Below are 25663 nucleotides of genomic sequence, written 5' to 3' on the forward strand. Positions count from 1 at the left end.
AAATCTACATATATTCATAACTGATGGGTTTATTTTCTTATTAAAAATTTTTTGTTCAAGTGTTTACATGAAAATCAAGTAAAAAACAGAGACATTCCTCAGTTTTGTTTTGTCTTGTTTTGTTTTTCTTAAGGAAAAGTAATAAAATTGTAACGCTGAACATTTATTGTTCCATAGTATATGAAAAAGCTATTATTTTTTTCAGGTTTTTATATGTAAAACATTTTGTACTAGAAGTAAAAAAGAAACTTATAAAACAGTATATTTGAAAATTCCTTATCCAGCTGATTTATCTCATTTTTTAGTTTAGCTGTTTACATCGGAACCTTGGTAGGCTACATGAAGAGAGAAAAAAGTCATAAATCACTTTGAAAATAATTAATTTCATAGCACCAAAAATTGGATGACCATCAAATGTTGGCACGTTGGAAAACATTCTAAGGAAGTATTGCTGCAAACTTGTTCTGTTTTTATACTTTTCCCTAGACAACCTTCATTGATTACTGTCAGATACAATTTCTTGTCTAGGTGGACTTGTCCTTCAACCCAATCTGTAGATTCTTAAATTAAAAAACAGTGTTACTGATCTGGGGAGTTAAATATACAATGAGTATTAATCTGTATATCGCTATTTTAAGAAAGACTTCAGAAAAAGTCGCAGTAATAATATAAAGTCAAAAATAATGTGTTTCAGTTTAGGATAGACCACAACTGCTATTCAGCAGAAAAAAATAATGTTCCATAAAGTTTTTTCTATGCCACTATTGTAAATGCATTTGTTGCTTTATGTCAAGTCATATCAATCTGATTTTATTAAGAAGATAATTTTATTTAATAATCTGATAAAAACTATTGAAATAGGCCATCATACCAGCTTGCTTAGCAGTAGTGTTCCAAATTCAAAAACTTATTCTTTGGTAAGTTTCATTTTGGATGTGAAGAATGGGATCGAGACTTTGGGAAAGTTGAGCAAAGCTGATGCACGTGAACAAGCAGACAGCTGTAGAATTGTAACTTCAGCCCATAGATATCTAAATTCTGCTTCAATCTTATTTTTGCTGCAGAAGTTGGTAGCAAAATCCTCACCAGAAGAATACGCTGAAGCAGGAATATACTCTGTCACTGTTTAATATGCAGTGAAGCCTAATCATCCATGCTCAAATTTCACCTATAAGAAAAAAGGTTGGAAACAATTAATCTCTATGAAAAGTGGGGATTGGGTACTTCATAAAAATAGACATCATAGTGTTGCGGTATGGAATACTAAAAATAGCATAGAGAAAAAGTGTATATGTTTTATTGGCAGAGCAAATGTAGGGCAATCACACTGTTATCAGTGTCATTTCAGTATCAGCATTGTAATACCTGTGGTAATATCTTTAAGGGAGAAAACTGTACTGAAAAAGGTTTCTCTTTAGTATATAAAGAAATGGAAACAGCAGAGAAATTTAACAGTTTGCCCTAGTCTTCCTTTGAGAGTTCCTGTCCTGATTCTGCAGCCACATGTCCCTTTTCCCTACTTGACTATTTTCCAGTAGCTGCATTACAAAGCTCGTATCCCAAACAAGGAGACTTTGATTCAAATAAAGTACCCAAAGCTTGTTCTTGAAAAGAAGTCAAGCTGAGATTCCTCTTCTGATAACATCTTTTCTGATGTCTTGGCAAGCTTTCTGTCTCTGGAGTTACAAACCTTAAACCAGGAAAGATCAGTGCTTTATGGCCATGAACTGTGAGTTCTTTTTTGTTGTTTGTGTTTTCTCTGAGCTGCTATTAATACATCCTCATGTCTGAGAGATTGCTAGGAAACTGATTAATCCCCATTTAGGTTTCTTTCTAAAAATCTTTAACAGCACCCTAGGTAGAAATTCTCCTCTTTGATATGAAATCCTAGAGAATTTACTCTTGACAAGCAAGTTCTGGAAGTCTTCATCCTCTGGAATTCAAAGGGCTAATGCTTTTGTCTCTGGATTTTCGAATTGCTGAAGTTATTCCATAATGTATAATTCACAGTCAAAGACCAGCATAATTTTATTCTTTGTCACTCTAACCATATTGAAAATACATTTTAAAATGTCTACCAGTCTGAGACATATTAGTATTTTTATAGCAATACCTCATTTTTTTAAACCTCTGTACATTAATTTTTTGTAGCTGGTTTTTCAGCATCAGTTTTGTTGGGGTCTTCTCAGTGTATCTCTCAATGATGTTTCTTTTGCAGAAGTATCATATTAGAAGATAAGGAGCCTTTTCTGTCTGCCAACCATTTTACCTCTTCTAGAGGTAAAATGTATACTACAGAGAACCTGTTTTAAACTTTTCCCAACTTAAAAGCATGCATTTAAGTTAAATAAAACAATACATGGGCTTGCATTAACATCTCTGCATTGTTTTTGTCAAAATTTTCCTGGAAATCCTTTTTGTTTGTTTATTTGTTTGTTTGGATTTTTTTTGGTACACTAGATTTTTTTTAAAAATTATAAGTAAAAATTATGTCCTGATTTGAAATCCTTCAGCAGTTTATTTTATTTTTTAAAAAAAAGCAATTAGTGAAAATAAAAAATGCTCTAGGAAATCAAAAAATTGTTGTCCGCTTTGGGATTTAACACCTAAAAAGATCTTAGAAAAAACTGCTCTCATTTTTATGGTTTAGCCAGTTAAATGAAAAAATATTCAGCCACGTATGTTCAGTGGTTTACTTAAGTGCACTCTTGGTTTTCACTGACTTAAAAAATGCAGAGGGAAAGGTCAATTATCTGCACATATAAAAGTTTCAGAGTAAACATTACTGTATTGTCAAAATCACATATATACACACCTTCGCTCAGGCACTAAAACCATTAAACTGCTTTAAAAAGCAGATGATTTTAATATCAATGTGATTTGGAGATTTCCTTAGTGGTTGAATATTTTGGGCTGATATTTTCAGGCTTTTCAACAATAAAAAAGATGAAATGCACTTAAAAATATTTATACAAATGTAGATTTCCTTGATCATGATTAAGCTTTGTAGTTTACCTAAATATGCTAAGGAATGAAGGCTCTCTGAATCAAAAAAGAACAGCTGGAAAAAGGGAGATCTGAATACCGGGCGATAACCACAGATGAATTGGGCCAAATCTTTGATTTTCAGATTACTTTGTTCTAGAGAATCTATCTTCTAATAAGCATGAAAAACCACTTCTTTATTTGATAGAAATGAAACACTTACGGAGGAGCACAAATGGATGCGTATTTGAATGGTTAAATAATATAGAGAGTAACTACCCTTAGAGAAGTAACTCAGTAACTATGGCATTTAAATTAAGGGCTTCTGGGGCTGTTGCTTCATATCAAATGTATTCAGCTTCTGTTTGTTTTTCCAACGGTCAGTACCACAACTTGATTTTAGTAGACTAAGGTCAAAGAGAGGTTCATTTTTTCTTACACTCTTGCACAAAAAAATATCTATTGTAAGGGTTTTGCAGATCAGATTAGGCCCTGAGTAATACAAAGTACATTAGAATCCACTTAACAGTACTCCCAGTGACGTTTTTCCTTTCTAGACTTTCTTGGTGCTGCAGAGACTAATAGAAGAGGAAACAGACAAAATTAAACAAAAAGTTTAACATCCTCGTCAATATAGCTAAACTCTGAGTAGAGTGAAGGATTTTTTTGCATTCCTAAAAGTCTATAGCCACAATGCACCATATTTCCAAAAAGTTCAAATGGATATTACTGGGAATTTTTATGAAAATAATCATTTTGCGTGCACATTTGTTTGCAAAATTTATCTCTTTGTAGATAAAGCATTTAGGTGTGGAAATACCTAATTTTGATCTGGTCAAATCTGACATTTCCTACTAATAGCAATGTGCTGTATATAGATATATAGATTCTTGCATTTTTCTTTTATTATTTTTCCCAAAATATTGGGAACCGTAATTTCCAAACTGATCTTGAAGGGCTGTATTATCATCATCTGCCATTGGGCACCATGCCATAAATGGCTTAAATGGCTTTCATACTAGAACTTAAAAATTAAGCCCTAACTATTCTTAGTTAGCATATAACATATATGTAAAAAGCAGTTGCAATATGTCTTGCACAGGAAAACCACAAAGGATTTATGTTATTAACTGACTGCAGGGATGAATGCTGGATTACCTGACTAGGGTTTAGGACCCAGACCCGAGCATCTGGGAGTCTGGGTGTGGGGAGAGTTGTGAATTTTGTATGTTTGAATATTATGAACATTATATATGTGAATTATGATGGATGGAACCAAGCACAACCAAGTCACTTTGGAGCTCATGTTCCTTTTTAACCTCAGCAACTTCAAACCCATACTTCTCATTCCCGAGGAGCATGCATCTGTGTATAAAATGCTAAACTAGACTGTTTTGTATTTTGCACACGCCCTGCATTATTTGCATGTTTGTGCCATGAAAGTGCTCAGTCAAGGTGTGAAGCTGCTTGCGCAAGTCTGTTCTAGGGCAGAGGAAAGTGCAACTGTATAGTTTCAAGCCAAATCATACCATACCTTGTGCCTACAAAGCCAGGTAGTAGCCCCTAACTAATTTTTATTCGTAAGTTCTGATATGGGCTGAAGAAATAAGAAGCTTTTTAAAGCTAGATAGTTTACTTTATTAAATACACATGGAACTTTACCTGCGAATGCTGTGTTTGCAGGGGTGACCTCCTCAGGACTGTAGGTTAGTGCCTACATTGCAGAGGGAGGTGCGGCTCTTGTCTTCATCCTTGGGTTTCCCTGGTGGCTAATCAACAAGAAGTCTGATCTGAGGTGCCATGCTCTCCCGCTTCACTGCATGGGGCTCTAAACACTCGACTCGTGGTGAATTTGCCCTCTGGGACTAGCAGTTCAGATCTGCAGCATTTAGTGTGATGACACGCAAAATCCTTTTGGCTGAATCTAGAATGGTGGACTGGGGAGTTTCCGAGCTTCTGCTTTCAACTACACATTAATCCCTGTGCTCGGATCTTGTTATCCCCTTCTTCCCCCTCTTCCTTTCAGCCTTCCCACCCTATTTGCCTCTTTCTGTCTGTGTGAAGAAGGCTTGGGGGTTAGGCTGGAAGATGCCATGTGTCCAGCTGGGGCTCTGGCTGAGGTGCCTCAGGGAGTATTGACACCTGGCATGTGCTGTGGCTCTGCTTAAACTTTGCCTTTCCCAGCAGTGTCGAATCTCGCAGTCCATACCTCAGACTTTTCCCTTCCTAGTCTCAAGCTCAGTTCATAAAAAAAGACAATAAAAATTTATCCTGCTTGAAATGTGAAGCACAATTGCTTGGTTTAAACTTCTCAGGCGGTCTGTGACTTTTTTATCAATCAACTCAGAGTTGAACAATGATCACTACATGCACTTGTTATTTTATTGGGCTTATTATCCAATAGGACCTTAACAGTGACACCTAATACCAGATAAATCAAGAAGTAAAAAGGTTTATTTCAAACACAAGAGTGGATTCATATGACAGATGCTGGTTCATTGAGAAAAGCTTTCTTTAAAGCTAATTGTGACTTGGTATTACTCTGTGTGTGTGTGAGAAGATTCCTGCCAAAACTGTGAATATCTAGCATTTCTGAATAGCAAGTTACATCTGAAAAACAGATCCAGCTGTGGTTATGGTCAGAAAAGGGAATATAAAAATAGCAGTTTCTATGTATTTGGTCATGTCTGCTTACTTTTCCAACCAAAATAAAGTTTTTCAAACTTTTTTTTTTTTCATGTAGGCAGTCCAGAGCAAATACCTCTTTGGTAAAGTGTGCAGTTACTCTTTTCTTTTTAGATATCTTCTACAGAAATACGCTACTTCCCTAATGCAGAGCTACACTGATTTGAAAGTCAGGTTATCAGGGCAAGTTTGCAAAGCTGCCAAAAAAAATAAAAGGAAAAAAAAAAAAGAAAATGCAAAATCCCCACTCTCAGCTAAGCCCCCAAAACAGAAAAAGAGGAAGAGATTTATAGGTCAGAAAACATGCCTCAAAAGGTCAGAAAACATAACAGAATATTCTTGTATAAAACCTACAACTTTTGATTATCATATTTAGATCTTTAGTTTCTCTATGTGCAGACTGAAACTTAACACAGAATTCTTTTTGAAAACTTAAGCATGAAATGCAACTTTTGCAGCCTTCCTTCATACTGAAATTCATTTCAAGGTAAAATTTGATTGAACTGAACTAAAATATTATGCTTCAGTTGTAAAATACATGGGGCAAGAAGACACAGAAAAAGGATCATACTACATTTCGCAGTATATGATGCGGGACCAAAGAGCATTTTCATTTCCCAGATCCAGATGCAAACCTTTGTCTTGACTGCCTACAAATAGAGCATCTGAATACAGCATCTATAGGATCTCTCCTTTTCTAATCTCCCTTCTGTCCCTGGCCCTCCACTCCGTGTGCCCTAGTTTCCACTGAGGGGAGATATATCAGGCTGATGTAAAAGGCAGAGGTGTCCTCTAGCAGGTCTCCAAAATTGGACAAATGGAGAACCAGGACTAGCGAGTTGCACTTGCCCAGCATAATATATGCAGCCAAAGAAGCTTATGCCAATGACTTGAACTCTCAAGCAGAACTGCAGATATATCATGAATAATACACAGGACTATGTATTAATAATAGGAATCCATATAGAAAAGTATTTTCTCCATTAGGGAGCACCCTTGTCCTCAAGAGACACAGCAGAAATCTTCCTAAAATTCAGGAGAAATCTGACTACAGGCCAAATACTCCCCTCAGGGAAGACAGTGGCAAAAAAATCTACTTGACTTTAATGGCGCGTGATTTTGTGCTTTATACAAAAAAAGGTCACTCATCACATGCATGGAAAACAAGTCAAATACATCTGGTTAACAGAATGTAGCTATTTTGGGCTCAGCGTGGTGCTATGATTATTTTTGTTGCTTATTGTTTATATTTATGTCTATCTTTAAGCACAGGGAGAAAACCAAAAAACAAAACCTAAGTGAGATATTCATGTTCTATCGTTGCAGTGGACAAGGATTTTGCACAAGGTCATTGGCCAGTGGAATGCATTTTCTCTCTTCTCGGGTTATGCATCTCTAAGGAACTCCTGTAAATTAGCTTTTATTCTTGGGAGAAAAACAAAGACAGAAAAAAACCCAACCTAGAAATAATTTTCATTCTGCAGATTTCAGAAAGTTTTTTTTTTTTCTCACATAAATGTGTTTTCCCTGTAATGCCAAATGTTCAAAATATTTTCTTCACAGGCTCGCTCTCTCTCAAATCCTTTCTGTACCCTTTCTTTCACTTACCAAGGCAGTAATTCCCAAATGGAAATTTTATGTTTTGCCACTGGGCATAAATTGGGTGAAAAAAAAAAGTTTTGGGAATATAGGAAAAAATTGAATAAAAGTTAACAATGAACATTTGTGGCTTGGGAAACAACCTGTTTTTAAGAAAAGCTGTTTCACTCAAAGGTGTTTATCAGCAGTATGGATAGTAAGTCTGGATGAAGGAGCCTGGGCTGGAGAAGGAGACCTGTTTTCTGACTCATGTGGCATGGGGCCACGTGCAGATCTCTGGTTTATTTGTGGAAGATGGAGGGAAACAGTTTCCTGTGTTGTCACACACTTGTGCTATAGACGGTAGGTGGGTGCATGGGAGAAAGGAACAGTTTAAATTATGGCAGAATTTTTCCTGAAGTGTTTATTTTTGAAGACTCGCGTGTCATGAAGGCCGGTCTCTTGACTTTAAACAAAACCCAATGCCATCGCTTCCATGAGGTTAAAAGGAAGCGCAACAGAAGAATTACAACCACTTTGCCTGTGACAGAAGGAAGGTCAGGCCTCACTTTGGACCGAGGCTTCTCTCCACGGAGCAACGCCAGGCAGCTGATACTTGACCTTTAGATTCCCCAGAGTTGCCACAATTTTGGGGAAGTGGCATTTGTCAGATGGCCAAAGAGGGTGATGGAAAGGCCAGTCTGGAGGCCAGGGGCAGCCGTGGGCAGGTGGGAGGAAAGGTGTTTTCTTCCTGGGAAGTTGGCCTTGTTTGCTCCTGGCCATGGGGTGGGGGAGTCCTGCTGGAATGGCGCCGGCTGAGGCTGCTGCCTGGGGATGGGGCCGAGGGGCAGGTGGAGAAGGGGGGAAATGCCTGCAGGGAGGGAGAGGCTTGTTGGGGCTGCAGGTGTGAGGGCAGAGGGGACGGTGGGGCCAGGAGGGGCTGGGGGGGAGGCTGCGGGGGGCTGCGCAGCAGCAGACACCAGCCCCGGGGCAAGAGCCCGGTCCGGCTGCTCCTCCTGAGCCCCGAAGGGATGGAGGGAGGGAGGGAGGGAGGGATGAGGCGGTGGGAGCCCTCTCGCTGGGCTGGCTGCGGGGCGGGAGGGGAGGCAGCTCCTGGGGAGGGGAGGAGGAGAGGAGGCAAAGAGGGGATGTTGTTAAACAGTTTCTTACCGTAAGAGGGAGTTGGGACCCAGATCTTTCCAGTTAATCACACAACAAACTTAGATCATCGCAATAAAAAGCAGCTCGGCTCACTCTGCCTCCTCGAGTGACCGGCCGCGCACGGGGTCCCTCCGAGGAGCCCGCTCCTCTTCTCCTCCCCGCCAGCCGCCGGGGGGGCCGCCGGCACCATGTGGGCCACCCAACTCCTGCCAGCCTTGCTGCTCCATCAGCTGCTGCTGCTTCCCATCACCAGCCCAGCGGCAGGTTAGTTCTTCTATCACTTCGCCAGCGGCCCCCCACCTCACAGCCGCACCGTTTCCCCTCTCCTTCGCTCCGCCGTGGCGAGGCTGGGTGCTCGGGGCGGTGCACCGGGCTCACCCCCCCCCCCCCCCACCTCACACCCACCCCCGCCTCCCCTCACGCCGGTGGGGCGGGCGGGAAGACCCCGCCACCTCCAGCGCCCGCCGGCTCCTACCTGCTCGGCGGGGCAGGCGCCTCGCCCCGCGGCCGGGCGGGGGCTGAGGTGAGCCGGTGCCCGCCCAGCGCCTGCCCGCGGCCGGGGAGGGCTGCGGAGCGGAGCGGAGCGGGAGCGGGAGCGGGTCGGGTCGGGTCGGGTCGGGACAAGGCGCGGTCTGCCCGCGGCAGGGGGACAGCGGCACGTTTTGGCGGCCGGCGGAGGGGTGGGCGCTTGCCGCCGCCTCCCCGGGTGAAGGGGGGGAACTCGGGGTCGCTGGGGACGGGGAGCCCTGGGGGGACCGAGGGAGGGAGAAGGAGCGAACTCTCGGCGCTGCCCGCGGGTCTTGCCGGCCCTCAGCAGGACGGGAACGCGTATCCTTAATTAACAAGCGGCGGAATGAACGCTCCGTAACAGGAGTTGACGAGGGATACCCAAACGCGGGACAGTACGCTGCTGAAAGGGAATGTCCCTGCTGAAGTTCAGCAGCGTGAACGTCCTATTTCCAGACTGAAGTACTTGTAATTTCATTAGACGTTCCCGATGAAATCCGGCAGGCGGGGGGGGGGGCGGGGGGAAGGAACAAACAATAAGTAATCAAGTGCTGGAAGCTCTTTAGCTGAATTTCTTTCCTGAAGTGTCCCCCTTGGACTGGATATCTGAAGAGCTAACTCTGTGTTTCTATTGGCCCTCTGGGGAGACGTTTAAGGAAAAAAAAAAAGTTTGCAAAGGTTTCTACAAACCTTTCCTTCCTTCCTTCCTTCCGGCAACATTGTTAGGGTCAGACCTTTGCACAGACAGAAACAAAAGACAGCCGCAATTCGGAGAAAAGATCTGCCAGGAGCGGGCAGGGCGAGGGCAGGCACATGCAGCGTCTGGGTCCTGGGGCAAGGTCTGAGGGCATCGGGCAACGTGTATGGCAAGTGATGTTGATGGTTTCCAAGACGTAACTACAGTTGCTAGTTAAAAAACTAAATGTTTTGAAATAGGATTTCAAAGTGGACTATTTTGTGATCTGAGTGGGCAAGTCAAAGACCGGCAGCATCGCATGCAGTAAAACCTGTCGTTTTTCCCCTACAGCAAGAATGTGCTTCTGTAGGATGCTGAACATCTCACCAGAGCCTCTGTGCTCAGTCTGCTCAATGATGATTTTGTTTTCGTGGGCATTCTTAGCAGGTGACACAGAGATACAGACACTGTGCTGCTACACTTTCACTTTTCTGAACTACTTTTCCATGTACATTGCAATTTCCATTCTATGGGCACGTGAACACTCTGAAAAGTGATGACTAGAGCCAGTTAGGAATTTTCTGAGGATTTTTTTTTTTTAACTGAAAAATGCTGACCCTTCAAAACTTTTCACAAAAATAATTCCTTTTAAACAGAAACTTACTGTGGTTGGTTCCCCCAAATCAAATGAAAGATAAATTTGCATCAGGAGACATTCACAATAGCTGGTGGTACCTGCTGTTGAGAAAACCTCACCTATGACAGAAACTCATCAACTGATGGGCTAGTTTGTAAAAAAAGTGGAATAAATCCCCCCCGCTCCCTTTAATCCATGGACCGAAGATACAGAAACTGGTCTATAGCCAAGTTCATAAGAAGCTAGGTCATGCCTACTCTCTTGATAGTCAGGGTGCTTTTCCTGAATGAGAGAAAGTCCTTGTTCTCCCTGACAGTAGGCTCTTAGCTCTGATCTGTAGTTTACCAAGCTCAGTGTATATTTAATCTATCTAATGTTCCAACAGGAGAGGTTGAAAGACAGCCTCAGTGCTGCCAGTATCAGTAGGCTGACAAAGAGGGTTGAGCCCTAACCAAGGGGCTCTCCAGTTTAGAAGTGGATGGCTCATCTTGATGCGGAGGAAAATTAGATTTCCAAAACTTCAGAATTTTTCACAGAGTAGAACTTGTTTTCTGGCCAACTTTCATAGTGACAGTTTCTTGGCAACCCTCCCTTTCTTAACTTTCTTCCCCCACTCGCCTTAATATTAATCAATCCTATTGTTTGCCTTATGGGCAAGAAAGATGACTCTTACCACACACTGCCATTGTGCTTACCTTGCTTTTTAAAAATATATGATCTTCAACAAAAGTGTCTGGATTTTTACAATGTAGGCAAAGGGAAGTTGTATGCTGTCTTTGTACGGGATGTTGAATTCTTTTTATTAGGATGTTTTTAAGAAAGATTAATATTTGCCTACAAATTTGTTCTTTTTATATATGAAAAACAAGCTAAGTGATGAAAATAGAATTTAAAAATAGGAAAAAAAGGAAGTCTTTTGCTAATGCATGTCCATACTTTTTCTATTACTGTTCTGTCAAAGCTGATTTTAAATGTATCTAATGATGAGTGTTATTTCTTCTGTTAATGGATCTTGTAGGTTTGGAATCCCATGCCCTAAGTTCTGTGCGAAGACAATGTCCTGTGTTACCAGGGTTGCTGACTAATACATTTGGGTTATATTAATGGGTAAAGAAAAAGGAGGGTGAAGAAAACACAGAGAAATTTTAGTGTCAGCAAGCTGTCCATGCTATCAGTTTCTGAGTTTCTTTTTAATATATAAAAGATAAGACAGTGATTGGTGAAAGATAAATGTGCAAGTTTCCTATAGACTACTTGCCTAGTCATTATCAATATCCTGTAATTCTCTGTCACTTGCACAAAGAAATTAATCTGTAGCTAATAACTTTATCAGGGAGTTTTCTTCCTTGTTCAGATATTCTCATTATTCAGTATTCTTAGACAGTATCTCTTTAATAATGTTAATGTAGTGAAACTAAAAATTACTTTTTAATCAAAGTAAAAAGTAGATTGGTATATTGCAAAAGACTGAATGTTAAAGATATATTTAAATTAAAGATTTATTTTTCTGTGAAAAGACTGTCAGCCAAGTGTGTTTATTCAAATTTCTCAGCACTTTCTGTAGTTTGCATGATCCAAAGCAGTTGCTAATGAAGATGTGGGAGTTGCACTTAGTTCCTATAAATAACTATTGCTTACAAAAAAAAAAATCCCATAGCCATAATCGATATATGAATGTTGTGTATTCCTGTGGTCTGCATAGCTAAGTATATTTAAAAAATTTAACGTGATTTATACTTCCCCATCCCAGCTGTAGATAATCATTATACTATATACTGTCAACAAAGCGAAATGATACTTTGCCAGTTGGAAGACTGTATTCCTTCTGTTTAATGGAATCCTTTTGGTGCTCAGTGCCAGGGGCTGCTTGTTTTGCTCTCACATGTAATACAGCACTTACCCTGCTTAACAGATTTTCTGTTTCTATTAATGCCATTTTCATAAGCAACATAGCAGGAGAATATAGAGTTGAAAGACACGAGATTAAAATGTTGCATAAAACTCTGGAATATTGTGCACTGAAGTCAAGGAAAGGAAAGCCTCTTATTGGAGGAGCTCATCTGTCATTATTGTAATACTTCAACTGAGGCCAGCGTTGGAAGGGAAATGTGCAGTCTCCCTCGGAGAGTGTAATATCTCCCCTTTGGATCTTTACGCTGAACATTAGTTTGCCACTTAAGCATTTCGAACTTTTCCAAGGAGATCTGAAAGCACGATTACTGGGCCTCTTGATGGGTAAAAGCTTGATGTGGAGAGGAGGGAGTTGCCCTGAACATTTTGCAATTACTTGTACTGGATGAGTATTGGAATTTCACCTTCTGCCCATCAGCGTTGAAGTGGGGTTGAAGGGCAGAGGCTGGAAGGCAGCCTGGAGGTGAGAAAGTATTGATCATAGAGGTGAGAAAGGGTTGATCACCACACTTGCTTGGGAAGCGTGAATTGTGGGGGAGTTGGCATGATGTGAGCAACATTGGTACCTTGCGGTGGGGAAGTATGGCAACTACAAACAGCTGGGAAGGGCTGAGGACATCCTCGCCGTTACCCCATCTTTTTTCTGTAGGTTATTTTGGCAGTGCCCTTAGAGAAGAGTAGAGCCGTTCCTGAACGTGGTTAGTGCCTACACGTAAAGCAGCGCTGTGGCGAAGCAGAGCTGGGAACATGCTCCAGATTAGTCAGATGTGTTAGCAAAATCTAGCTGCAGGAGTTTTCAATGGCTTGTGGGCCTCCACCCATGTGCTGTCTGATGAGCCCGGCCGCGCCTGGCAGTCCTCGGTGCTGCTGGGCCAGCTGGGGACCGGCTGCGGCCGCCGTCTCCCCTCAGCTCCAGCTCTTCCTACAGCTCCCAGCCTTGGCCAGCAGCACTACTGCTGTGTAGACAACATGCAGCAAGGCTCTCATCACTCCTCACAAGGGCTGTTTCCCTGCCCTCAGCAGTCGGTCACTCTGTTTTCTTCTTTTTTTTTGCCCAAATCCCTGCCCTGCCTGCTCGTGCTTTTCTCTTCACCCCCCACTCCATGCCCGGACATCCTCGGCGGTGGCTGAGACCCTGTCGCAAAAGGAGTGCACGACATGCTGGGTGCCTTGGAGGAGACGCCAAACACTTGTAAAGATTGTAGAATGCAATGCAAAATGGTGGGGATTTAATTCTTGTGCAAAATGCGTAAGAAGACAAATCTTACAAGGGAAAATCCTCTCAGTAATTTAGCCAGAGGTTAGATACAGCAAGTCAGAGTACAAACTGCAGAACATTTGTTTCTGCCAATGGGTCCCAGCATCCTGCTGAGCAGATAACCTTTTCTTGGAAGAAAAAGAGCTGTCCTTTTGCATCTACCATCCAATTTTAGAATATACTATCAGTTGTTAGCATTATCTTTAGCTTCTTGAGCTTTCGCACTGGCTATAGCAGAGGCTTACAAACGCAGGACTTGGCATAAACATGAAGTTGGGTCCCAAGTAACATGGCAATCTTTGCTAATAAGGGCTATGCGTGCATGGGGGTGTGTGTGTGAGTGCCAATATGCAACGTAAAGCCAAAAAGAAATATCTTTTTGCATTTCCTGAATCTGCTCAACAACTAGAATGAAAGCCAATGTAAAAATAAGGAAAAAATTATCTCTATATTATATATCTATATTTCAAACTACTTTCTAAAAATTGTAGATTTTTTTCTATTATGGCTCTTTTGCCTAGAAAATTAATTTCAGAAATTAAAATAATCACATCATCCTCCAGATACCTTTCTGAGAAACTGCTTAATTGTGACAAGGTAGAGATGCCTCCTTGGACAGCTGGTTTTATTTTGGTGACTTTCCATCTATACAGCTGACTGAAGTTTTTATGGGTATGGTTGGTAAACTTTCACGCCAATTTATTGTCTTACATAAATAACCGCATTAAACTTAATCTAGCATCTAAGTCTATTCAATCTACAAAGTTCTTTTCTTGGGCACATTTCAGAATTGTTTCAGTTTCTCATTATGTTGGTCTTTCTTTCTTTCTTCCTTTCTTTTTTTTTTCCAAATGAGAAGTCATTTGGAAAAGGTGTTCAGTTTTTTGCATTCTAGCCAGGAATTTGGACATTTCTGATACTGAAACAGGCATAAGGAGAAGTCAAAGTAAATGAAAGTAAGTTAAAAGTGCTGAGTATTAATCCTTTTTATCAAAGTGACTCTGTTAGGACTTGCTTTAAGAGAGAAAATTGCCTTGAATGTATTTGTTTAAAACGTGCTTCCTAACTATTCTCATAGATAACAATACTTTGATGACCCTATTAATGATTTTACTATCAACATTCACCTTCAACATCTTTTCTTTTATTACTGTGACCATACTGTTAACTTAAGCATGTGGTGTCTGAAACCATTTAGTAGCATCTACTTTCACCATCTGGTCAAGTTTTGTTTTGTTTTGTTTTTTCTTAATGAAGCCAGCATATTTATGCTGTCACACTGGGGCCTGCACCAATATGCAATTTACCCTTGATGTTTTAGATCCTTTTAAAAACATTGTCTTGGAAATAGATTATTGAATTTATTTAAAAGTATCCCTTGAACCATGTTTTATAGACAAGTTAAACACCTCACTGCATTTACATACTGTTTTTCAACCCAAGTACGCTGAGAACTGTTGCTTTATTTCAAACCCTACTCATTGATTTTTCTTCTTACACAAGCTTTGCCAAATGCAATTTTATGCATATAATTAAACATACTTTATTTTTTATTTTCATATTAAATTGTCACTATTTATACTGAGATAAGCATTCAGCTTTGATCTCTCTTCTGAAAAGTGTTGCCTGACGCTGTGATAATCCATGGTTTTGCAGATTTTTGCTTTGTACATTTTATTGAGATCTAACATTTGCTTGTTTCTTTTTTTTTTCCATTCAGATACATACTTATGAATACATTTGCTTGGGTGTTACTATGCAATTTTTGTCAAGTATGGTGTTCCCTGATAAAATGTTTGAATGTTTATTGTGTTGAACTGTGCTTTCCTACATTTATTTCAGGTGTGTTTAGGGTTGTTTTTCTTTTCTTTTTTTTTTTTTTTTCTTGAAGGCCTTTCATATGATGGCAGATTTCTGATTCCCCCTGCCCCCCAGTTTTATATCACATGAAATTCAGCTTTCATATTTTATTTTTTTTCTAGCTCATTGAGGAAATCTAGTTTACTTTGGCTTGCAGTGATGATTGTTTGCAAAATTAATAGCTAATCTCATTTTGACATTCTGACCTGGTTATCAATTATAACACAAATAATTCAATCTCTAATTAGTCCATCTGTTAACTGCTCAAGGTCAAGTGACTTCATTTCATTACAAACATGATGCTAAATATTAAACAGAGATCTAAAATGCCAATTGATACTAAAGAAAGGGACTATGTCTTCTATATTTCTGAAGTAATTGTGTCACTTTCTATGACCATTTTTCTTCACAGGAATATATTTTGAATCTTCAGCTTCTCTAAGCTTCCTACACAATGTGTAGACAACTTCCCTCTTTTTCTCCCCAGTGCCATCTTATTTTCATTGCTCCATTTGGAAGGACTGCAGTTGATTCCAGCAGTTCTCTGACAACATCTGCCAGCCTAAGGAATTTAGGTGTCTTAATTTTCTTGATTTTTTTTTTTTCCACAAAGATTTAGTTTATCTCTGACATCTGACAAACATAATAAACAGCAGTGCTGCTATGTGACTGTCCACATTTTTTTCAAAACTGAAAATTATAAAAGGACTTTTTTCCATCCATGGTATAAAGACCTGTATCCAACTTACTTACATCAGTAATTATGAGAATAGAAAAAAAAAATTTCATCACTCCACACAGGTGAAAGTTTAACACAACAAAGAAAATAACTAATTAGTAAAATGCTGATGTTCTGCAAGTGTAAACAAACAGAATAAGGAAATAAAACTCCATAACAAACCATCAAGATTTCATTAAGAATCTTGATTTAAACATAAACCTTTAATTTAAATCTATTTATCTTCTCATTCGGAAAATTTGGTGTTGAGTTTTGATGTGTTTGTTTCTGTATAATAAAATGGGATGCAAAATTAGAAAGAAAGAAAAGGAATGAGGCCTCTCACATTCTCACAAGACTTCACAATGTGTTTCTTTAAGAAAGCACTATTGCATAGACTAGAGTGAAACTTGGAAACCCTGGAAGCTGACATGTTGAATGCATCATAACTCCTGTTTAACAAAAGCTTTGTAGAGTCTATGACAAGTCCATAAAAAAGTAGAATTTTTTCCAGGGGAGACAGCCAGTATGCTCCAGTTGTACTCTGTGAGACTATAACTCAGAAGCCTAAATATACACCTATATTAGGAAAAGTTGGGCTGGCAGAGGAAAGAGAAAGGGATTACCAACGAGGTAGATAAAGTCAGATAAAAATTGTAAAATTTTGCAGTAGACAATCCAAGTAGTGTTTTGATCTCATTATAATGGACAAAGGTGTTCTTAAGGCCTGTTGACATCCTGTATGCTATTTTGATTACCACAATGATGGTATCACGTTAGTTATATTAGCTTTTTACTACTAAACAGATAATGCAAAACCAAATCCTTTTTTATGGTGAGACTAAGATCTGAGAGTCTGAAACTTGACTTGCTTAGGTATTTGAACTCTAAATGGCCTGAAATTAGATTTATGTTGAATTTATTGACTCTTATATAACTCAGTATCAGATCTATTGTTTTCTAAAAGGTGTGAATTTTTAATTGAGATATAGAACATAGTCAGGTAGTTTCAGTTCTTGTCGCTCCCAGGTAAATGTCTTTCACTGTGAGGATCCTTTTTTCTTCAGTAAATATTTAAAGCATTTTATGAAAATGGAAGAACTCCAGCAGGGAGACTGTAGAAATTCCAAATTTGACTTTGGAGTACTTGTCCAACACTGGATCCTACTAGAGCAAATGTGGTAGTTCCCATTTCCTTGGGCACTGGCTGAGCTCTTCTTTTTTCTGTTCAGCAAGGGTTGCTATCATGTTAAGAAATAGAAAGAGGCACCACCCTCACCTTTTGGGGGAATTTTTTAAGTTGACTGAAGAAATATTTTCAGTTAGCGATTGTTTCTGTTGAAGAAAATGTTGATTCATATTTGACTGGATTCTTCTGTGTTTGAATCAGCTGCTATTATTTTCAAATTTAAGTGGAATATCAGACTTCCTTAGTAATATGTTATTCAACTACAAGAAACATCAGAGGAAATGGCACACAAAATAACCAAAAGTCCTGATTAATCAAAGTTTAGGAAACTGAGATGAATGGCAATCACATATCAGAAACATTAGTTATAGCATATTGCATGGTAACCTTTAATGTAGAACATTTCTAGGGCAGTATTTGATTTAAGATTTTAATAATATAAGCACCTAATTTGAAGTAAAAAGGCTCAAATATTTTTATTTATTTTGTTGTTAGATTTGTAAAAGTAATGCCTTGTGTTATTTTGATGGTTCTAAAAGTCATACCACAGATGCATTTGGCCCTTTGCCTTTTGGATTATAGGCAAGTTGTAGAATGTTGTTGTTTGAAAGCTAAAGTAAATCAGGCTGTTATGAATTGCTAAATGCAAGATCAAACCCATAATCCTCTTTGGACAACTGCTAGGAAAAGAAGAAAATAAAAAAAAAGCAGAACTGTGAACCATGTTTTTCAGCCAGAACAGAATTTCTTGATTTTTTAAATCATATTCTTGCATGCTAGCTGGTGAGTTTAAGAAGCTGTTATCATTGGGAATTAAGATAATTACACTTATCAGTAGATGGGAAATGTTAGCATCAGGCACTGAAAGAAAATACTTTGATATTTCTGTACAGATTCTTACCTCCATTTGACATAAAACTCTTGGCTAAGACAACATAAAACTAACAAGTATGTCTTGTAAGATAATAGATTGAGAAATTTACCACAAAAGCTTTATAGAAGACTTGTTTTTCTGTGGTTGTCTTAAAGAGCAGATACAATCCTTTTTGCAGCACTTTGGCTCTGTCACAGGTACAGCAAAAAATAAAGCAGCTTCAGTGTAGACACAATGGTTTCCAGTAAAAGGGTGCTGATACTTAAAGCAAGAGTGTCCTCACAGCATTTCCCTAAATATAATGATTCATTTTGGGTACATGTGCACTGCACAAATACAAGACTAAAAATGCTTAAGACAGCTGATATGAGTCACTAACACAGCACCAAAACTATTAACATTTGATCTTTTCATCAAAAGCTTCTTCATATAATAATAACATGGATTCGGAGGTAAATAAATTCTTTTTTTCTGAAAACATTTGTAGTTGGAATTAAAATTGTGAGCTATTAGGTGCAGAGGAATAGCATAGTTCACCTTCAGCAGTTCAAAAAGGAGAGTAGGATGGGGTGAAGATTATTTTCTAGGTACGTTGCAGCAGAGATATTCTACTCCTTTGATTTTCTTTTTTTTTTTTAAAGGCTGAAGCTTGATGAAATCTAATTTGAATGTCTTTGGTGTATTTTTAGGTGTCTTAGGGATAACTCACCACCGAGAGGTGTGATTTAGCTGAATCCACTGAAAATGTGAGCTCGCTTAATGATCAGGATGGAAGTTCTGCAAAGGGAACACCCTTAAGCCCTCTTTGGCTTTACAACATGTGGAGTTGTCAGTAACTCCTTCAGAGCCTCAGCTGTTGCACTTTAGAGAATTATTCTGAGCTTCTGCACAGAGTGCACCCAGCAAAAGTTAACAGGCCTAAGAGCACTCTGCACTTGCATGAGGAATTATCTATTCCGGATAACAGAGCACTAGGCTGAGGTTTCATGTATTTGAAAGACTCCAGCAAAATTTAATTAATTGATCCGGAGCATTCGTGTTCTATCATTGTTGCAGATTCCTTAGAGAAAAATTAAAGGACAGCTGTGAAAACAGTTATATGGAAAGAAGTTATGAAAAATACTATTATCTACTTTGTAAATTAAGGAGGGATTCATTCACCTAACCTTACCTGGATTTGCCACCTAATCGAAAAAGATCATCTGGGATCACTGAGTGAAATAGGAGAAATAGATCCAAAGGACAATTTGTCCTCCCGATGTTACTCATCTGTCAGAATAGGGAGAATCACTCTCCAGAGGTACTCATCTGCCTTCACTGACAACGGAGCAGCCTACATTGGCAGACTGGTTTCTATGGGAAAAAAATAAAGATATACATACATATTGGGAAAATTGGGGGGGGGTCTTGCAAAAATCAAAGACTTTTTCTCTTGCACTTCAGCCAAACATCTCTAGCCAATCTTCCCTGCTCAGTTTTATACTCTTTCCTCTGGGCCTTTCATCAGAGACATTTTTTTCAGAAATCTTTACAGCAGTGCAGACTATTTCCATGCTATGGCATCATCTTCTTTTCTGTAGGCTAACAACTTCAATTTGGTCGCACCTAAACTGGACACAACACTCACATTGAGTCTTCACTGGAGCAGAGGGAGGACAAATGATTATTCTGTGTCACTTCCAGGCACCATTTCCATTCACAATTTGTGATAAGAAGTTTGCTGGTTTAGGAAAAGTTTATCACATTCAGGTTGTGATTCTCTATAACATTTATATCTTTTTCCTTCTGATTATAACTACATTCTGTCCATCCAAAATAGACCTTTGTTCATCTTTTTCACTTGAGGTTTTAATGAAAATATTTATAAAATCTCATATTATTATTATCAGGCATATTTGGGGGTTTCTGAAAAAAAATTACAAAGGGTGAAAAACTTCCCTCTTATCCTTTTCTAGCATTATGCAAGTCTTTATTTGAAATGAATTCTATTATAATTCCTACCTTTCCCTTTTTTAAGAATGGAGATCGCCATCTAAAATAATCAATTCTTCTCAAGTATCTGCTTGTACTGTGTTTTTGTGAATTTCTCTATGCTTTACGTACCAATGTTCCTATAATTCCTGATAACTGTTATTCATATCTAATGCCATATTTAATCTCAGCACTCCTCTTTTTTTCTTTCTTTTTTTCTCTTTTTCTTCTTTGCTTCTTTCTTAGAGGGTAAAGGAAAAAGGAGAAATCCTCTTCATGACTTCAAAAAAACAGGAGAGTTGATGCTCATTAAAGTAAACAAAACACTGGAAGTAAAGACCAAGCTGTTAAATACCACTGAGCAATGTGCCAAGAGATGCAGCAGGAACAAAGGCCTTTCATTCACTTGCAAGTAAGTTATGTATCTCTATTATTTTTACAGTTTTCTTCCAAATGGAACCTATATGACGCCCTTTGGCCAAAGGTCTCTCTGTCATTTTTGTCAGTGGTACCTTTTACTGAGGACAACCTAAAGACTGTGCGTTTTGATTTCCATGATCTTGTTCTACCTGTCCAGACAGTGTCAGTCTTTTCTGAAGTTTTATCTGAGTTGTTCTGTCTTCTTAGCTTGTCCAATCTGTAACCTTTTCCATAACATAGCTGAAAAAATGTACTCATGTTAAGATGTGGATGACTTGTGCTGCACTGTAGTGTTTGGTGAACATTTCTGAGATTTTTATGTCTCTTATAAAATGGTTATTGTCACACATCACAGCTGCAGTATTTCAGCACCACTTCAGACCATATTCTGTCTTCATTCTTTGCACATTACTCCTGCTGAAATCAATGGGAACGTCACACATGGAGCACAGATACATGCACTGCTGAAGTTCACTGGCAAGTACGACGAATCTGATACAATGGAATCAAACCTTCTGGGCTGCACAATCATTACAAGTATATGATAACTATTGTTCAGCATCTGCTGTCTCTTAGAAACACATCATGCAGCTGATTGCTTGTCTGCCTTGTACAGATTCTCTACTATTTTTTGGAACAAATCACTGTTATTTTTCCCATGTATTGGACTTAAATTATCCCCCTGGCCTCTCTTAGTCTAGACCATTAGCAATAAATGAAAGGACATGGATGCAGGAGAATCTTGGAGAGAATGGATGAATTCTGTACTGGTGAGTACTGGGCTAAATATGAGCCTGATCTTGAAACATAAAAAAGTTTTGACAATTGCTACAAATGGAAGCTAGACCAAATGTGATAACAAAAACTCTTCCTTGGCAGAAAAGGTCCTCGACTGTAATTTAATCCTTCTTTAAGCATTTAATTCCAGTGTTGCAAGATCTATTTTGTATTATTTTGTACTTTGACTATTTATATATGTAAACAATGAGCAGAGTTTCCTTATTTCTGTTAGAAAATATTTTCCAGGCACTAATATTTTTCACATGGTACAAGCCACTCCTTTTCCTATTGGCAGAGCTTCCACTGATGTCATTGCCAAGTGGATCAGGTTGTGTTCGATACAGCAAGAGATCCTTGAGTTCTGATGGTCAGCAGCAAGGAGTATTACAAAATTAGGTTTCACAGTATAAAAAATTTCTGAATGATGCCAAGCAAACAACAATTCTGTATTCCAACATTTGCTTAGGAAAGTTGTCTCAAGCTAGATGTAGCTGCTCTGGACAGTATGTTTTGCATTCTGAAAATAAAAAGTAAGTTAATATATTTGTTGATTCTATTTTATAGGAACAATAATCTAGAATCTCTCTGAATTTTTAAAACTTTCTCATTTGTGAAGAAATTTTTTTCTATTGAGATGCTGTCTGATGGATTCATTAAGGGACAAATTCTCCCTGCTGTAATCAGTTAATAAAGCAACACAGAGGTGCCATGAGGGACTTTGAGAACACAGCTTGGAAGAGTCCTATTCACAGATAGCAGAAATGCAATCAGTCATGTAGTTATTTTGCAATGAAGATGAAAAAGAATTACAAATCTGACTACTGAAGCTCTGAATTTCCAGTTTTCGTGGCACATTCTTAGCAAGGAAGGCTAGCAGCAGAGGGGTAAGTGATTAGGTCCTGCCCATGCTACCACAATGCAGCAGAAAAGAGGGATATTCTGTATCTGGGAACATTCTTGTGGTTTCCCATTTCACCCCAGATGAGTCCTGTTGTAGTGTGCATAGTTCTTTGATGCTACTGTAAACACATATTTTACATGTGTTCCCTTTTAAAGGAACCAGTGATTACTAATGTTTCCCTTTTATTCCTAGGATCCCCAGTCTTTAACTTCATACCAGCATATGGTTACTACAAGGTGAAATTTGTTGCCAACTTAAATTAAAACCAATTAGTTTACTGGTTGCTGTGGGAACCTTCTGAAACAAGAAGAGAAGTAACACAAAATGGCATTTTACATACTTGAAATACAAGACTTGGATTTTCCTTTGTTTATTGATGTTTTCTTGGCTTGATTGTGATACTTCATACCCACGCAGTAGTTCTCCATCACTTGGGTCACAGCACTGATGTTTTATTTTCTGAATGCAAACTCAATTTGTTTAAGCATAAAGATTGAATAAAATAGAAATACTTTGTAACACAATTGTGACAACATCACTGGGAGCCGCAACACCTGGGTCTGTGCCCTGTGAGGTGCACAAGCAGGAAGAGGGTTGGGTTTCTTTTCTGCCAGAAAGTGGCAATGTAGCAGATCCCAGGCACTACAGACTTATAAAGGATCAGCCACTCGTTGTTTTCTGGGGGAAAAAAGAAATATTAAGACAACCTTTGATTTATTTATAAGTTTCTGTATCATTTGCAAGTAAATTTTGAGTGTGATATTTGGTAATCATTAATCCTTGCTGTTTTTAACTCTGACACCTTTTTGTTGGAGCTGATGTATGTCACTTCTCAGGATGGATGTTTCCTCTTTTCCCTTGCTATCATGCTTGCACAGATCTTGATCATTTCCACTGGAGTTACAAGATCCTTATCTAGACTTGTTTCTTCTTCATAACACTATTCCTAAAATCGCCTCTCAAAGTACCCCTTAGATTCATTTACTTACCTTGTCTTTTTGACTTCATAACTCTCTGTGCTTCTTCTGCCTTCCCTATCAGCTTTATTAACCTGCTGCTAAGCTGTTCTTATTCCTTTGTTTCACCACCATTTGCAGTCCACTACTCCCACTGTTTTCCTTCAGTCATCCTTGCAGCTTTTCCCACTACATTTCTTAATATAGATAATATAGTTACTGTTTTAGTGGCTATGCAGATGACTTTTGCAGGCGTGTCACTTCCTTACGTACAAAGCTGTGCCTGTCTCATCCTTTGTTATCTGCTTAATTTCTGGAGTGTCTTTGTATTTACATGGAAAGGGATTCCAGTACAGACCACAGGATTTCAGTATCTGATCAGAAAATCTACTGACTACCTCAGTACAAATAGCAACAACAAAAATTGTTGTGATCAGCAGTATCAGTAGAAGAAAGTCCAAAAATTTGCTTAAATATGTTGACTTTGGAAATGTAAAAACCCTCCAGATTTGGGTCCAAGAAAAGATTGTTAGAAACTTTCATGTGCAGAAGTGGCTGAAGCCAAACTGGAAAGAAACCAAAAGGCAACTGAAAGGCAAAAACTGAAAGAAATGTTTGTAAACAGTGCATTCTGCATTCCCACTTTAGGAGGGAGGAGGGGAAAGGAGAATGTAATTGGAAAGGCAGGAAAGGTCAAGGATATTTTTGTGAAGATGGAGTTAGAGGCACTTGGATACACTCATATTTGAGAACCAGCCAGGAGAGAACAGAAGGCTGAACAAGGGCAGAAGGATGAAGGTTAGCAGGTTGGAAACATTTGGAGTCAACAGAGTAGAGAGAGCAGTTGGATGAAAAATCTGTTTGGTGATGGAAACGATAATGAAGAGGATGTTTGAAAGAGAGAAGAGTGGGGAGGTTGGATAGGATCTTGTAATATTTTTAACTGAAGCCAGCCAGATCTCACACAGAAAAACTTGTATGGTGAATTAAATGAAGATCAAAGAGCTTTGAGTTGAGGGGTGCAGTGCTCAGGAATATGGCACAGCCAAGGTACGGATGAAGTGTAGGAAATATGTGTGTGCTTTGGATATTATCAAGTAGTGTTAAAATGCCTTCTCAGGTCAGAATTAAATATCTCAGAAGGTTTGGGATGACTGACAGAAATGTAGACTGTGTGGTGGGCTAGAGACAATAGTATCATGTCAGTGATTTGTTATTTGGTTCTAATGAGAAAATAAGGGAAAAAAGAATTTTCAGCAGGTTTTTTTGTTGTCTTTCTTTTTTTCTCTCTCTCTTCCCCCCCACCCCCCATTGGAATAATTGTTCCCCCCACCCAGGCAGTCAACTGTGTTTTTAAAATTCTTTGAAATATTTTACCTATGCTTAAGGAATTTCCTTTCAAAATTAAGTTAGGAGAAAAAGATTTGCATGTTTCATTTAAAATATTGAAAGAAAGCATTTTTACTCTTCTGATTTCTGTTTGCCTTTCTTGCCCCCCTCAAATCCACTCAATTCAGCACACATCGTAGTCTATCCTTGAAAGCAATTAAAAATAAGAGAAAAAAAAAGAAACAAAAGCAAAGCAAGGACAAGCTGTAGGTACACTATCACAGTTTACATTATTCATAAAAACAAAAATAATCTTGTTTATAAACAGCTATGTTGTTCTAGGCAAGAGATTTCTTGTGCTTGAATTTTCCTCAAGCTGTCAGTGTGAGATACCTATTTCAAAGGCATACTGTAAGCACAGCAAAGAAGATGTTTTAGAGTCTTCTTTTTCTTTCCCCCAGAAAGCAGCACAACTGGGTACATAAATGTTGTCTCATTCACATTTATCTTACTTCTAAAATAAAGATCTTCAATGACAAGGGAACTCTTAGATTAGTGTGAACAACCAAGCTGGTATTTAATGTAATGGCCACATCAATTTAATTTCTTTGTTTCTTTGTTCTTGTCAGCACAGTTGTGGGTTTAAATAGTAATTTCGACCGTTTCTCTGACTTTCCCAGTAAAAATAAATCTGATGTCATTGCATGCTCCTTGGCAGGCCATGTGTCATTATTATAAACCACATAGAGATTTTTTTCTCATCCAGATTTTCTTTGCAGGGCCTTTGCTTATGACAGAGTTACAAAACGGTGCCATTGGTTATCCTTCAACAGCTTGACAAATGGTGTGAGAAAGAAGCAAGACCATGCGTTTGATCTGTATGAAAAGAAGGGTAACTGATTTATTTACTGATTTTGTTTTTCCAGCTATGGAGGGGGAAAAAAAGCTGAGGTCAGTCAGTGACTTCTTGGCTGTAGGAGCATCCTGGGCATGGGATGGTTTTATGCATTCTGAAAGCTTCATCCTAAAGTTTTATTTACAAATATCCTGGGTTTGCTGTCATGCAAGTTCATCTACATACTTGCTCTTGCTCAGTTTTTCAACATACATATTTGCCTACCATCACATGTACTAGTCTGAGTTGCTACTTCAGTTTTCTACTAAAAAGCTCAGTTGTATGAGTTACTGTTATTGACTTAATATTGATTTTATTTACCTCACTAATGAGTGGGGGACTTGAGTCCTCAGACATGGACTTTTGTTCAGT

General features: G+C 38.8%; 1 protein-coding gene and 1 long non-coding RNA gene across 6 annotated transcripts in view; one reads left to right on the forward strand and one right to left on the reverse strand.

Moving 5' to 3' along the window:
• Positions 1–254: 254 nt before the first annotated feature.
• LOC138688944 (uncharacterized) lies at positions 255–8964 on the reverse strand. The gene is made up of 3 exons (XR_011327723.1): positions 8885–8964; positions 4648–4754; positions 255–335 (listed from the first exon to the last, which is right to left on the reverse strand). It is a non-coding gene; the product is annotated as an uncharacterized lncRNA (long non-coding RNA).
• HGF (hepatocyte growth factor) overlaps positions 8412–25663 on the forward strand; it is a 61000-nt gene continuing 43748 nt past the window's right edge. For 2 of the 5 annotated variants that reach the window (XM_069801711.1, XM_069801712.1), the window contains exons 1-3: positions 8413–8673; positions 20257–20422; positions 25176–25288. In XM_069801711.1, the coding sequence (XP_069657812.1) occupies positions 8598–8673; positions 20257–20422; positions 25176–25288 (355 nt within the window). In that variant the 5' untranslated portion in view covers positions 8413–8597. Of the gene's footprint in view, positions 8674–14293; positions 14366–20256; positions 20423–25175; positions 25289–25663 lie in introns of all 5 variants that reach the window. The other 3 variants (XM_069801714.1, XM_069801713.1, XM_069801715.1) reach the window with 3 other exon arrangements.

The sequence above is a fragment of the Haliaeetus albicilla genome, chromosome 14 (genome assembly GCF_947461875.1).
Source record: "Haliaeetus albicilla chromosome 14, bHalAlb1.1, whole genome shotgun sequence".
In the NCBI taxonomy this organism is placed as follows: domain Eukaryota; kingdom Metazoa; phylum Chordata; class Aves; order Accipitriformes; family Accipitridae; genus Haliaeetus; species Haliaeetus albicilla.